Source organism: Marmota flaviventris, chromosome 3, assembly GCF_047511675.1.
Source record: "Marmota flaviventris isolate mMarFla1 chromosome 3, mMarFla1.hap1, whole genome shotgun sequence".
NCBI classification, from domain to species: Eukaryota; Metazoa; Chordata; class Mammalia; order Rodentia; family Sciuridae; genus Marmota; species Marmota flaviventris.
Window position 1 is genome coordinate 131746318 of NC_092500.1, and position 16853 is coordinate 131763170.

General features: G+C 33.5%; 1 protein-coding gene across 2 annotated transcripts in view; it reads right to left on the reverse strand.

Moving 5' to 3' along the window:
• Positions 1-16853, reverse strand: part of Tnks (tankyrase) — a 207707-nt gene that overhangs the window by 81696 nt on the left and 109158 nt on the right. For both annotated transcript variants that reach the window (XM_027922696.3, XM_027922695.3), the window contains exons 6-8: positions 2113-2207; positions 796-862; positions 316-502 (exon numbers count right to left, since the gene is read on the reverse strand). In XM_027922696.3, the coding sequence (XP_027778497.1) occupies positions 316-502; positions 796-862; positions 2113-2207 (349 nt within the window). The remainder of the gene's footprint in view (positions 1-315; positions 503-795; positions 863-2112; positions 2208-16853) is intronic.

Below are 16853 nucleotides of genomic sequence, written 5' to 3' on the forward strand. Positions count from 1 at the left end.
TTTCTAGTGTTTGTCACTAAGTATTCACTAAATGGCTGCCAATGGCTGCCTTGCTTCATCTTCATTAGCCTTAACACATATGAGTTAGTATTAGTCTTGAATAACTGTAAAATATATATAGTGTACGTATATAAGATTCTTGTGTAATTCATGAAGGAAAGTACAGAATTAGAAAAGAGGATTTTAAACTAGTATGCTTGTAAGAATGGAAGGGTATTGTGTAAATTAGATAAAATACTAGCTTTGATAACTAAAAAGAAATCAGATATTCTGATTAATAGCCAGTAATACTGATTTTAGGGTATAAATACATACAAGTCAGTCTCTCCCGAAGTTCAGGAGTTGGAGCCATATCCACAGCACTTTTCCCATGACAGTTGACTAAAGTAGGATCAGCACCATGGCTCAGTAACAAAGAACAGACTTCTACACGATTCTTGGAAGCAGCCTCATGTAGTGGAGTAAACTGCCAGAGATCCATTGCATTAACACAAGCTCCATGCTGAATGGAGAAAAAATGTTTTAGGTTAGTAATAACTTCACAGAATCAAATTAAACTCAGAAATTTTTTTTGCACTGTAAATTTCAGTTGTAACTTTTTGAAATGTGATTGCAATAATTTCAGTTTTAAAAAACAGCTGAATTATTAGTTGAATGTTCAAAAAATTGTAAGCAATGGTAATAGTTTTTAAAATTATCATATTCTCTTAAAAATCTTATTAGCCAAACAACAATAACAAAACAAAGTAACAATAACTTTTAAGCAGCATACGTTTTGAATTTTGAGCTTCTTACCTTTAGTAGTAGTTCTGTGACTTCATAGTGTCCATATGAACATGCATTATGAAGAGGCACAAGTCCACTGATGAAGAAGCAAATTAAAATTCTTAAATTTCAAACATCTTATAGTTATTCATCTACGAAGTACTAAGAAACAAGAATCTAGCAAATATTAACATATTAAAAATACAGCATTGCACGCTTTATGTATTAATTATTTATAAGAAATGTTACCTGGTAGTGAATTGAAATGTTTCTACCATTTTAACTCACTTTCATGGTAATTTGCAGCATAAAACTTAAATATCCAACTTGCATATCAAAATAGTTTAAACGGGTCAAAAACTCCTTCTGTGGTATACTTTTCTTGATTACTCGCTTACTGTACACCCATCTGTTTTCAGACATGCACAAGGAAATAGAGATATTCCAAAGATCAGGCATTTATGCCCCTATACTATTGGGATGCCATATGCATATGGCACAAAACTTGGCACAGGCAAGAGAGAAACAGCATGGAAAATTGTATATTTGAAATGGACAGATTCCCCTTCTCATAAATATCTCAAATACTGAGTTCATGTCTCTGTTTCCTTGAATGAAAGAGGCAGAATGCAAAAAACTCTCCTCTAGGGCATCTCTTCTTTCTGATGTCAATTACAAGAGTATAATATAATCTACCTTACCTGGGATAGGGTGAATTATCTTTTAGATCTCAAAGTAATAATACAAACTTACTGTTCATAATCCCTGGATAGTAAATAGGAGGCTGGTACAAAGTTTTAAAAAAAATCTTCCATTCATAAAATAAATGACATAAATGCTTTCTTGGTTCCCATTCATTCCTCTCCCATATTAACCTTCATTAAGGATCTTCTAGGTTTTCTCAGTTTAGATGTCCAAGATTTCACTAACCAAATTAGAATATTATATATTTATGATTTTGGTTTATTAATAAGAGATGGTCTTTTAATACCTGATGAATATGATAGCTATGCTACCAGATTATTACAATTTCCAATTTCTTTTATATTTCTTTACTGCAATTCAATAGTTAAAAAAAGATGACTGGAACACAAAAGCAAATTTAAAACTTCAAATAACAGAATTGCAATAAAATTAGGAATGATTTAGGAAATTATTATGAGAAGTCTGAATAATAAGTGGGTACTTGAAAGTAAAGTCTGAAATCAAAATTATGAACATTCTTAATGAATGGGATATATGACCTTCTTTGTCCAGAGCTTAAAACCTTGAAGAATCAGATGATAAAAATAAAGCATAATATTCCATAAACAAAACTACTGAAAGGAAATAAACTAATACACCTACCCTTTGTCTTTTGCGTGAACATCAGCACCATGCTGAAGAAGAAGTTGAACTATACGAACTCTGTTGTAGCCTGCTGCTAGATGTAAAGGAGTGGACTAGAAGAGAAAAACACATCCCCCTTTTCAGGTTAAAAAGTTCTTGCTTTGCTTTTTAATCTGTATTTATTCACAATTAAACACAATGAAAATTAATATAAAAAATACTGGGTTGAAATTCAAAAATTCTTATTTCAGACCTGAATGAATGATAATTCATTCTCCTTAGAAGAAAATTCTAACTTAGATGCCATTTGCTATGGTTTGAATGTTGAACTGACTCTACCATAATTCATCTTGAGGGTTGGTCATAACTTTAACAATGTCCAGAAATTTGGGGCCTTTAAGAGGGAGTAATGCTTTTTCTCAAAAGTAATTTACTGTTCTGGAGGGACTGGACTGGTTAACACAAGAGTGGTCTGTTATAAAGCACGTTTGTCCTTCTCAGCTCAATCTCTTGCTTCTTTTCTTTCCAGGTGACCCCTCTTTTATACTCCTCCCAAATCCTGGCACTTGATGCTATCCACCCTATGGTCAAGCAGTCAAGGGGTCCTTGCCAGATGCTGATGTGATGTTTTCAAGGACTATGTGGCCGCAAGAATTGTAAGACAAACATACCCCTTTTCTTCATATATAACTAGGCAACAGCTATTTTGTTAGAGCAACACAAAATGGACTAGGACAACATCTATTTCACTCATTTGTTTTTCAAAGGCCTTCAAATAATCAAGACCTACCCTACCTACACTATTTACTTCTTTATCTTTCAAACATGAACCATTCTTACTGTTCTGAGAAGTCATATCATATATTATATTTCTTTTAAATGGAAACATTCTTCCTTATCCTATTTAAGTCCTGTCCTTTCAAGTTTTAACTTTTAAATCCCAATTCTACCATAAAACTTTATCTAAAGATTTTGCTTGCAAAATGTTTGTCAATAGAAAAGATTGAAAAGTATACCTTAAGAATTATTTGAAGAAATTTTAATGGAAACCAAAAACACATTATTCATTCCATATGGCTCCAGTAATAAATCTAAACTAGTATACTACACTGTAGTGCAATGAAATATACCAAGATAGTATTTAATCTTCTATTTTATATACCACATTTACAGTATAAACAAGAGGAAAATACATTTTTTCTCAACTAATTTCTGACAAATTTTTAATTTGAACTAGGTTATTAAAAGATTCTCTGCTAAAATTAAATATAGTAATTAAAATAATCAAACTTCTCACCTTCAAGCAATCAGAAAGAACTTCACTTTAATTAAAAACTTCCCTGCAACCATGGCAGTTTTCCACCTTTGCTCATTTGATATTTAAATACTATAATAGTTTCTTACACAGGCTCTAATATGCTTTAATTCTCTTTCATTTTTATAATTTCTATTTGGGGGCTTGGGATTTACTAAGATTTTCAATTTATTTTCTTCACCTATTCCAAATGTCAAAACACAACGGAATTATTATATATTATATCATATATTACTGCTTTTGAAATACTCCATACTTTTTATAAATTCTGACAGTCTCTTACAAAATATTTTAAGCAATACACAGCTACTAATGAAGAATTGAGGTAGATTAGAAGAGAGTCCTAAATAGAAAGGACACCTGACTATTCTTTTTTCTTCCTATTTTACAGATGTTGCTCCACTGTCTTTGGGTGGCATTGCTTTAAGAAATCTGCCACCAGCATTATCTCTGTTTCCTTGTACACATGCTTTTTCCCTTTAGATACATAAACATTTTCTCTTTATCATTGGATTTAAGCAATTAGATTGTGAAGTACCTTGGCATAGTTTTCTTCATGGTTTTTTAATTTTATTTATTATTTTTTTGTTTTTTGTTCGTGCTTAGGTCTTGTTGAGTTTCTTGGCTCTAGTTTTCACTAAATTGGGATAACTTTTAGCTATTAGTTCATTAAATATTTTTTCTGCTTCCTCTTTCACAATCTTCTCTGCTGGGACTTCAATCAGACATGTATTAGACTACTTTCAAAGCTTTATTTTTAAGCTTTGTTAGGCAGGACCAGAACAGCCCTTAGCATGGCACTACTTTTGCCCTGAGGTATTGCCCTCCTGAGTACTTCATGATATCCAAAGAATTAAGAGGGTCTTCCACTCTGGCTGGTGGTAACAGAAAGTATTACAGATTCTGTCTAACCGCCTATGATCTCTAAACCTTTTGGGTGGCTCCTTTATTAGTCTCAGACACTTTCTTCATTCCATGTTAATCAGTCCCAGCTGAAGACTGTAAGGGGACCTGATATAGGACCTGTGTCTTAGTAACTTTTCACCAGTGATGTCCCTGCAAGTCCACCTCAACTCAGGGAGACCACCAGGTCGCCTTTCCTACATTAAAACATGAAAATTCTTCCTAGACAGAGTTGGAACAATTGTACATTTCACCTTACTAGTTTCCTCTTCTGAGTGACTATTGTCACATTCTGCCTAATAAGCAAGTCCAAAACCATTGATTTATGTTTTGCCCATTTTTCTTATTGTTTCAGGAAGCAAGGTAAATCTGGTCCCTTTTACTCCATCTTGGCCCATTTTGGGAAAAAACTGTAATTTAAATATGGTTGGGAAGCTTCCTCCATAGATAAGGACTGCTTTGGATATATGGTCAGTAAGTCAGTAAGCTCTTATAGGGAATAGCTAAAATTTAATATTTTATGGACAAGGTGGCATCTTTATTGCTTATGAATAGAAAAAAACTTCCTCTATTATATATTAAATGTCTTTTACACAATTTGCACACAATTGATTCAATACTTTATTTCTGGAAATGAACAAAGTCCTTAATGAATGAAAATGTACACACTAAATAAACACAGTAGTTTATTTAGAAGGGTAAAATGTAATAATCATTGTTTCCAGATGTTTCATTTACAATGCTTTAAAATGGTAATATATTTCTTTTTAAACTACTGAAATTTATATAAACTTAGATAAATTAGAAGGCTTTGTCATTGGAAAGGTAGAAAAGTGATAAAAATCATAAAATAAAGCTATGCAAAAATATGGAACTAAGGTAATGAATTTCAAAAACTATTAGAAAGCAGAATTGATGGACTCTGATAACTAACTGATGTGGATGGTACAGGATACTCTCAGTTTGGAAATGTCAATGACAGAAGAAGGAGGGAGAGAAGAGGAGTGGGGAGACCCTGAGGGAAAGAATCTGGGATTTAGGTTTATTGGATTTAAAGTACCTTTGTGATACATCAGTGGTAATGTCAGAGAGAGTGCATTATAAATACAAAACCACAATTCAGAAGGAAAAGGCTAAAAACAAACCTGGTCATCACCTGCATTCACATAAAATATCTTAGTATCCATCATGTATCTGAGAGTATATAGTGTTAGGGATGGTGTGGTAACCTAGAAAAGTCCAATAAAACACAGAGTACCTAACAAAAAGTCAAATCAACTAATTCTTTATTCAGAAGGTCAAAGAGAGGAAACAGAACTCTAGTTTCTAAGGGGTCAAGTAAAGAGAGAAAGCAGGGGATGCAGTATAATGTGAAAAATACTGCTAAGGGAAATTCAGGGTGCCATCAAAGGCCAGAGGCGCAAAAAGAATCCTCCCTAGAAGCAAACAGAAGAGAGCGAGTAGGATGCGGAAGATTCTCCAGCTCTCGAGTTGAGACTTGTGGGTAAACAAAATTCACTGTCTTTTTCCATTGTTTCCCTTGGTGTGACACAGCTCAGAGGGACCTCACCAGAGTTAAACTGATGCCAGTGACACAACCCTGAACCTCCAAAACTATGAGCAAATTAAGCCTCTTTTCTAAGAAGTAATTCGTATTTTAGTACAGTAACAAAAAACTTACTTGACTTCCAATATCTGATAAGTAGAAATTATAATCCTTATCATGCAGGGCTGTCTTATGGATTAAAGATAACTATACAAAACCTAATAAAGCATTTATCACAAAGAAAAAGGTCAATAAATGGTAGTTACTACTTATTAAGTAGCTTACACATTTAGATGTTTTTAATGGTTATTTATACAGTCCTCACCTTACTTGACCTATCAGCATTATTTGATTTTATGGATCACTTCTTATGTGAAATGTCTAGAATACTACACTCTTCATTTTCCTCCCAACTCACCAGTCATTCTTTATTAGTCTTTACTATTTGGTCCTCATTTTCTTGACGCTGGGGTACTGTAGAGCTCTGATTTAGACATCTTTTCTTCATTGTCTATACTCACTCCTTCAGTGATCTCTTGCAGTATTGTCACTTTAAATAACATCCATAAACTGACAGTTCAATTATATCTCCAACCTAGTCCTCGCTGATGACATCCACACTCTCATAAACCAACTGCCTGCTTGACATCACATGAATAGGAGATACTCATGTTTACAGTTCACAACCAAGCTCCTAGTATTTTCCCTAAAACTTATGCTGAAAAAAAAAAAAAATGCTTTTACCTCTGCTAATGGTTACTTCATCATTTCATTTACTCAGGCCAGAAATTTTGAATGTCTTTCTTGATTCCCATCTATCTTTACATACTATATTCACCCTATCAGACTATTTCTATTGGTTATACCCACTAAATATATCCAGAATCCAGTAACTCCTCATCATATCTATTTATCACCAACCTGGTCTTTCAGTTGGTTGATTGCAACAGCCTTCTATTTTATCTCCCTGCTTTCACAATAATCCCCTTAGAGTCTACACGACATAGCAACAAAGAAATCCTGTAATTTAAGTTAGATAGACTAGTGATCTACACAAAATCTTCCAGACATTCTTCATCACACTCCAGGTTAAAGTTAACATTGTTAGAATGACCTAGAAGGCTGAAAACAATCTCCCCTACTATCCACTTTCAACTTTCTGGTATCATATTTTACTCTGTTATCCTTCATTCACTTCACTCTGGTCTACATAACTCAAATACCATAATTATTACTTAGCTGAGACCACTTAGAATTAGATTATACTAAGTGAAGTAAGTGCCTCTGGAAAAAAATTAAAAGCTAGTAACAAAATACTTTCTAACTTAAAATTCACATATTACTTCTTAATAAACCCAAACAACAATGGAAGAAAAAATATTTCTGAGGATTTATATTAAAATAATAAAATTTTTATAAAGGCAGAATTTAGCTATCAGCTTTGGAAGAACTATATGGTGGTATGTGTCAAGAATATAAAATATTTCCACACCCTCATCCTTTCTTCCCAATGAGCAAAAAAATAATGACAACTATGAATATGGCTAGATGTATTATTACATATTCAACCCTAGCAGAACTTCAGCATTTACATTTTAACACAAAACACATATTGCTATCTCATAAATGACTGCTAGGTGCAGAGGAAAGGGTTTCTTGGTCTAATAGTGCTGGGGATGCTTTTCAAGTCAACAACAACCATAAAAGACAAACAGCCAGACCTCAATGATATTTTTCATCTAAAAATCACAAAATATAAAAATTCTTATATTCTTAAGACAATTGTTATTAATCTGTTTTTATGAAGTAAAAAGCTGGCTGCATTCCCTGAACAAGCATAAAACAAGACTGCAAAACATCTACTCCAAATAATTCTCTCCTTCCCTCTTTTTTCTTTTGATAATACTTATACAAAAATAAAAAAAAAAAAACTGTCAAAACTAAACTTCAAATTATTTGCCACAATCTTTTACTGTAAATGTTTGTTACAAAAACATTACAGTTATTTATTTGTATCCTCTAGTTCACCATGAGTTCACTGATAGTAGAAAATATACTTTATGTTTTCAAGACCTAATCTAGGAAGGTACTTAAAAAAAAAAGTCATTATTAGCTTTTGATTTATATTACTAAAAAGAAAGAGGCAATATGGATAATTCAACATGGTAAATTTGACTTTAAATTTGTACAAAAAATTTACACTGACATTTCAACACAGGCATGTGTGATGTTCGAAACATTCCTTAGGAAAATATAAAACTACAACTGTGAAGCTATGATATAAGTCATCAGAGAGCTGTCTAGCCCATGATTAGTGTATTTTGTTTTCTTTAAGATGAGGATTCGGTTTGATCTGGATCTACTCCTTTGGGATTTTCCAAAATGTGGTGATCAGCTTGTCCTGGTTTGCCCAGGACTTTACTGATTTTAGGAAACCCACTGATTCCAGGCAAGCTGGGATGGTTGGTCACCTGACTCTAGATAGACTTAAAGCCAAATGAGTTTCTGGTTTCCGGAGCTGCTGTGAGCCAGAAAGTTGTATGTGCAAACACTTATGTGCATTCTGACAAACACCCATTAATTTACCAAATTAGAAGACTCATATTTAAAACAAGTTGGCTCAAGAGATAATAAAAGATTAATTTTTTCCATCCAGCAATGCATTTCTTCAACAGACAAGCACAGCCTTTCTCAGTTCCATACAAGCTCTATAATATAGTGTAGTATTCAAAATTTTCCTCCAGACTTGCTCTATAGTTATGATTATAAAATGATTCGATAAAAACTTCATGATCTTTCAGCACTTGAACATGAAACCTTTGCTGTATTAAGAGCAAGTTTTAAGGGCTGGGGCTGGGGCTGGGGCTCAGCGGTAGAGTGCTCAACTAGCATGTGCGAGGCTCTGGGTTCAATCCTAAGCACCTCATAAAAATAAATAAATAAAAGTATATTGTGTCCAACTACAACTATAAACAATTTTTAAAAAAGAACAAGTTTTAAGAAACATAAAACAATCTATGTACTGATCTGCTAGATTTAATAATCATTAATTAACAGAACTTTGCTACATTAGCTTCTGCTATCTCTTTTGTCCTACTTTTTCCCTGGAAGTATTCAAAAGCTAATTCAAGATACTCTGACAATTCATCTTTGCATATTCCATAGATGCCTCCAAAATTTATGGGAATTTTCTTCTACAGCTCCAATGTTACTATCACATATAGTAGTGGTAAAATGTCATTATCACCTAATATCCAGGTCATTATTCAAATTCCCTATCTCAAAAATTATCTGTTTAAAATTGGTTTGCTGGAATTAAGACCAATACGTTTATTTGGTTATTGAGTCTTTAAGTTGCTCAAACCTGCAATAGTCTTCATCCATCCTTATTTTTGTTTTTTTCAGAATATGGTCTTTTATTTTTATTATTTATTTATTTTTGGTACCGGGAATAGAACCCAGGGGCGATTTACCACTGAGCTACATCCCTGGTCCTTTCAAATTATTTTTGAGAAGTTGCTTAGGATTTTGTTAAGTTGCTGAAGCTGGCTTTGAACTTGCTTCTCCTTCCTCAGCCACTGGGGTGACAAAAAAATGTCTGGATATTATTCTTCTATTGATAAAATCACTCAATCTACCATGAGTTTTGCAAATCCTATCTCTATGAACTCATGAGTCTTAAACATCATTTTTGTAGGTTTTTCTTTTTTAACTTTCCTCATCTCTTAAAAACTACATATAAGTATAAAGAAACACAAAACCATACTCATTTAAAAATTTGACTTTTTGAATGTATAAAAACATGCTTCTTCCAGTTTCACTTAAAAAGATGAGGTATTGTATATATTTTTTCTCAGTTTTAACTGGTCTCAATTATCAATTACTTTATATTTTTTAAACATTCTCTCAATAGAGTTCCTTTTTAAATAATAAAAATAATATATTCCCTCTAAAAATTCAAATAGTACACAAAAATATGATGTAAAATGTTCTATTTCTCCCTCCAGTCCAACAAGCCTCTCTTTCAAAGGTAATCACTGTTTACAGTTGCTCAAATATCATTTGAGATTTTTCCACGCCTATGAATGTGCATTTTTTTCTCCTCTTGAGGTTTTTGTTGTTATATGTTGATTTTATTGTTGTTTTTTATATTCTGGTACTGGGCATCAAACCCAGGGTCTCATGCTAGGCAAGCACTCTACCACTGAGTTACATCCCCACCCCTTTTTCTTCTGTTTTGAGACAGGGTCTTTTGCTAAGGTGTCCAGGCTAGCCTCAATTTTGTAATCTTCTTGCCTCAGCCTGCTGAGCAGCTGGGATTTTAAGCATGCACCACTATGCCCAGCATCCTCTTGAGTTTTTGTTGTTGTTGTTTTTGTCACACAAATAGGATTGCATTATATTATTTAGCAATTTACTTTTTTCCTCTTATGTTACTACATAGAAGTCTGTCTTATTGTTTTATGACTGTACTGTATTTCCATTGTGTGCTTGTACCATAATTACCTACCCATTGCCTACAAATAGATATTTAAGTAGTTCAATTTTTGCTCTATCTTTTCAAAATATATCTCATTTTAATCTATTATTTAGTTAAGATAGATCAGTGTTTCCCTTTCACATCAGCCATTATGATAAAATTCCTAGGAAAATACAATAAACACATAATCAGAGCTTTATTAAATTTCTATCAGGCACAGAGGCATGATTAATCTGCCAAAAAGCAAAGAGCTAAGAAGCTCTTTGAGACAGTGATACTTAGATCAGAATCTAAACAAATTAAAAGCTAGAGAATCAATATGGACAAGTATCCATAGAAATATATCTCATTCTTAATGCTCGTCTTTTCAAGGGATTTAAATTTTAAAAAATCACAATGAAGATCAGATAGTTTCCCTGAAGTTTCTTAATTCTTGAACTACAAAAAAGAGCATGACAAAGTGCACTGTATGTACTGTTTGCTTTACACGGCAACTACCTGAGATAGAAACTACAACTAGAATAAATGAGGAAACCAAGGAACAGGGAAACAATAGAGGAGACAGGGATCAAATCTAGGTAGTATGAACTTAGAACTTTCATGCTTTTGGTTGGAAGCTCAGGTTCTAGACAGGATGTTAAGAAACAAATCAGCATGGGTAAGTGGCAAAAAGAATTACTAATGTGGGCAGGGATCTTCTTGTTTCTGACTACTTTAGTACTCTGATCCACAGGTCACCACACAAACTATCAATATTGACAGTATGACCATACCATTAGAATGGGCACCCCAGAATTGTGAAACTCCTTAATAATAATAGCTATCTAAAAAAACCCAGTAAATATAAAGTAAAAAATAAAAAAGGGCTGGGAATGTAGCTCAGTGGTAAAGTATCCCTGGGTTTAATCCCCAAACCCCAGTACTGCTTTAAATGTGTGTGTGTGTGTGTGTGTATCTCATATCAAGGAAGAACAAAATTGAAATTGAAATTGAAAAGTATAATTTTGTTTGGCTTCCTTCCCAGTGGTATGTTCCTGAATTATGCCCCTCCAGCTGCTTCAACTACTTCTTATAAAGTAATTTTCCTGACTAGCTTTCTGGTCCCCCTCTGGATGGTCAATATCCCTTTTTAAAGTATGACACCCTATATTGGGCACTAAATCCAGATCAAACTCATCTATATCAGTGAGCCATCTCTTTTTTTAAAAAAAAAAAAATGTAGTTAAGCAGAACCTATCAGAATTATTCACAATGAAAGTTTCAACAATGCATTGCTGGACTAGTTGCCATTTAAGGCCTCTTCCAAATAATATTTTATGAATTGCAAATAAATTACATGAATAGAGTTAGAATAATGATGGATGTTATAGCCTCAGAGACAAAATATATACTCAGCAAAACATATTAGGCATCTGAAAAGTTATGGAACTTTTATGAACTATTTTACAAAAATAAGTGCTTTTTATTTTAATTGCTTTAAATAGTAAAAAATTAAAGTGAGAATACCAAGGGCTGCCTTTAAGGGCACGTATTAAGAAGAAAAAGAGAGAGAAAGGAAGTGAACAAAAAAAGAATGAACAGGATCACATAAAGTGATCTTTGTGATAATAAAGTTCTGAACGTCAGCTTCAGTCAATTTCAACTTAACATTATCATTGTGTAAACTCCAAGGGAATTCTTCAACAGTCAGCAATTTGTCTCTTTTCTCCAGCCTCAGCCTCCCAAAATAAGTTTATAGCACGCTTTCATACAGTTTGTACGGGACAAAAACAAAATGCTTAGTACTCTCAAAGTACAACATTAGTTTTTCATTGTTTAATGAGAAATAGCTGGTAGACTTTATGGAAGTCAGATTTCCTGATGGGATAATAGCCTCATTTTTATATTTTATGAGAAATATTTATACCGTTCAAACTTCATGAGTTCCTGATATTTGCAATCTTAGAATCGTTGATGCTTAGATATGAAAACCTAAGTAATGTTTATAATAGATAACTGTTGCACTAAATGGAATCTAAAGATTACACAGGAGAGAATCCTTCAACCTTACTTCATTAGGTAGTCATTTTAACTGTAAATCAGAAACTGGCAAATTCCTGTAGCTGACTTTAATGTGGTTAAGACCTCCAGGACTTTGGCCACACATTGCCACCTCAAAGTCCCTGCAGTGATAACATCCTTGCGGTTTCTGGATTTACGTACATGAATCCAAAAGACATGTAATGGCAAAAGCAGAGATCTCTAGTTTTGTTTCCTGTCCACAGCCTTCTCCCCCAATTGTAACAGGTACTGAAACCTCTATAAAGGTAGAAGATTATTTTCGTGAATATTTTTATGGTATTTAAGATTATTATGATCTTACTATTAAAAAATAAAACAACTTTACAACAGGAAAACCAAATTATGAAACAATTCCCCTTTAGAATTAATCTGTTTCCAGATATATTAGTTAACCTACCCAAATATGGACTTCAAATAATTATGCATGTTATTTACATTTTTAAAGTTTTACTTCTGATGCCATTCTTAGAAGAGAATGATGCTTCTTACTAGTTACTGAAAGCATTCTTTTTATCTTATGAAGGTATAGCATGAAGATTCTTGATATTTTTAGAAATTCTCTTTATAATTCAGATTTAATTGAACAAGTGAACAAATGGGAGAGGGACAGGGAAAAAGAGAAGTAGGCTTCTTGAATGATTTTCCTTTTAGTTAAATTAAAAAGATTATACTACAAGGGCTGGAGTTATAGCTCAGTGATACAGTGCTTGCCTTGCACATGTGAGGAACTGGGTTTGATCCTCGGTACCACATAAAAATAAATTTTTTAAAAAAGGTATTGTGTCCATCTACAAATATAAATATTCTTTAAAAGCCCATAATATAAAAATAACCAAGTTATTAATGATTAAATGCTTGTATCCCCCCTCCCAGATTCATATATTTTTAAATCCTAATCTCTAATGTGATAGTATCTCGAAGACAGTTTCTTTGGGAGGTAATTAAGTTCTGATGAGGGTGGGGCCCTCATGATGGGATTAGTGCCCTCTTATCTTACACAGAGAGCTTGCTTTTACTTTATTATATAAGCAAAGCGCAAGAATACAGCCAGAGAGTCCTCACCAGCCACCAAACATGCTGGCACCTTGATCTTGGATTTCCCAGCCTTCAGAACTATGAGAAATAAAATTCTGTTGTTCAAGGCACCCTGTCAATGACATGGTAGTTCAAGCTGATTAAAGATACCATGTTTATGTTTGCAACCAACTATATTAATAATGCTAATTCAAAGCTAGAGGTAATTTCAGAATTCTTAAATCTATAATTAACTCTTTATTTTCTTTTTGTGGATTCTCATCAGGCTAGAAAGATTTCCTGGAATCAGATCATCTTTTCACCTAAGCAAGGCTTTTACACAGAACAGTTCTCTCTTTATTTAAAGGTTTTAAGAACTTTTTGTACAATTCTACTGTCAAATGATATTAACTCAACAGTGTGTTCAAGCAACAAAGAGTACACAAGCCATAATGATTATAGGGGTGTTTTTAACTATCTTCATCATGTAACATTTGACACATAAAAATCAAAAGCTGAATGTTTTCTCTGATATGCAGATGCTAATTCACAATGGGGGGCTAGGGAAGAACAGAGTTACTTTAGATTAGGTAAAAGGGAGTGAAGGGAGGGGAGGAGGCATGGAGGTAGGAAAGATAGTAGAATGAATCAGACATTATTACCCTATGTACATATGTAACTATACAACTGGTGGGATTCTACATCATGTACAACCAGAAGAATGAGAAATTGTACTCCATTATATATGATGTATCAAAGTGTAATCTACTGTCATGTATAACTAAAACAAAAAAAAATATTACAATAAAAACAATGAAAATTTAAGTTACAAAGCACAATTAAAAAATACCATCACCCACTATTCTATTCAGCTGAACTATGACACCAGCAATATCACTGAAGCTACCCTACACATTTCTTCCTTATCCTTCTCTCTTGCCAGTCTTTTGGGTAGATGTTTTTCCAGCTACTGCATACTGAGACAACTTGGTTTACCTGTAGAGGCAGGGGGAAAAACTGGGGTGGTGGATGAAGGATGGGGGAAGGGCTTCACACATAAATTTTAATAATTTAAAAAAATAGATGCTGAAGTGTCACTTTTGCAACTTGGCTTCTAAATAAAATTTTCGTATGAATTTTACTCATAGCCAAATGATTCAATACTTAATTCCCGTCTTATCCCTCAATTAAGGTAAAGGAGATAACCACAGGAAAATTGTACTTTAGGATATGAATGCAGGAGAATCCAAAGCTAGGAGGAGAGAGGGTGGCTAAATCCAGGTAAAACGGACAACAGTCTCACCTCCTGATGTTAAACACTGTGTCCTGTTCCATTAAAGAATCATTTCTTGAAGAGTAAAACAGCATAGTTGGCATGAATATTAATTACCCTCAGTAGGAGTGTTGTTCTTGACAAAATGGAGATTTTTGTAGCGTAAGTGATTCCCCAGTGAAAAATTCTAAGACAAGACATTTTCAAGGCCCTATTGTTACAAGATGAATACACAAGCATAAGGATTTTATACAATATTTCCCAACTTAAGTAGGCAAGAAAAAAATGCTCTAAGGAATTTCTGTATTACAGAAGACACCCATTGCTCAGCAAGTAGTACTCTAAAGAAGTGATTTGATTAGATATATAATTAAACCTAAGTACTTGAAGAGTTCCCTGATGCAGACTTAATGAATTTTGACCTTCTTGTAATCCCAAGAAATGCCTGAACTATGATCCATAAAAGTTGGAAAGTTTAAAAATGGTATGACCTTTTATCGACCAAGATTTGACAAGAATAAGGAAAATGATAAAGGGCACTAAGAACCAGGGGAGGCCAGATATGTGCCCCCTGGTAATGTTAGTGCTTTCTTATAGGGGAAGAGGGCTCTATATAAACTTTAATCCAGATACCAGAGTATTGTCTCCAAGGTGACACTACAGACTCTTAAGCAATCCAATTGTGTTACTGCTTGTTACTACTAACTGCTAAAAAACGAATAAAACATATTACAGTCTTAGAATGTTAGAATTAAAAGGTAGTTTAGAAGTCACAAGGCTCAAATCCTTTACATTTCAAGATTTAAAAAAATTGAGGACTCAGATATAAAACTTGCCCAACCATATAGCTAATAATAGTTACTTATAATTTAATATTTCATCTTCTAGCTTTCAGTTTATGCCTTTGCTCATAATATCATGACCCCAAAATATACACATGAAATTATTTTGCTATGGGGGAAAACCTCTCAAATTGTAAGATGCAAATTTAAAATAACTGGATATAAAGTGAATATATTTGGAAGATCATTAAAAAATCCTCATTTATTCTGCTATGTAGCTATGAAAATCATTCTCAAAGTAATCCATTTGGGAAAAAAAGATACATTCTTTCTTGCCTATTAGATAACAAGCATTGCATTTTCTGTTCTTATAGTCAGGGTATTTTAGTTCTCTATTACTACATAAAAAGCAACCTCAGCAATGGTGAGTTACCTGGGCAGTTATTCTGCCTATGTGGCAAGAGCTTGGATGTTAGGATGACTGACACCACTTGAAGGTTCAACAAGAAACTCACATGGGGCTTGAATGCCTGTGGTGGTTGGACAATTAGAATCATTTATTTACAAGCACAGGTGGATCTGCTCATTAGGAGCCTCAATTCTTTTTTACATGTACCTCTCCACATGCCACCAGAGGTGCCTCATGGAATAGCAGCCGAGTTTGGAGAAGGAGCATTCTGAACATCAGAGGCTGCCAGACCAATTCAGGGGCTTGCCTTCGAATGAACAATCATCACTTTTGTCTTTATGTTATTTACCAAAGCAGTCCCAGCTAATATCAGGGTCAGTATGGGAGGGAACTAGGTAGAAGCAAAAGTAATAAGAGGCCTGGTTCCTTGAGGAGTCTTCTAAGTAATAATATACCACATAGGGATTGCTAAAATCCTGCAAACATGATATTTAGAGAAGAGTTATATTGAGGGAGGGGGTCTACTCACCAAAAATAATGAGAAATTCTGTTTATATTACAATATGATGAATGTATTCAATTCCAAAACTTAAATATAAATGCAAAATTCTTACACTAATCCTATATCTTCCTCATGTTTCACTAGATGTGCTTTATGGAATTCAAATAAATATTGTGGTATTATTTTCAGTTATATATTACTTTTTAATTAATAAGTATTTAAAAATGGGTGCATATCTCAAAAACACATTTTTGAATTTGTTAACTTGCTAATTTAAACAAATTTATTTATGGGTGGGGAGAAAGGGAAGGCCAAACTCCAATAAAAGTTAATTCAGTTACACACTTTATAGATTACCTGGTAACCAACAACTGATTTTTATTCAACTGCCACCTGTGACTGAGCTTAGATAATATGGACAATTTAAGCGGGGATGTAGGGAATGTTAGACTCATATGTGTCCATTCTGAATAT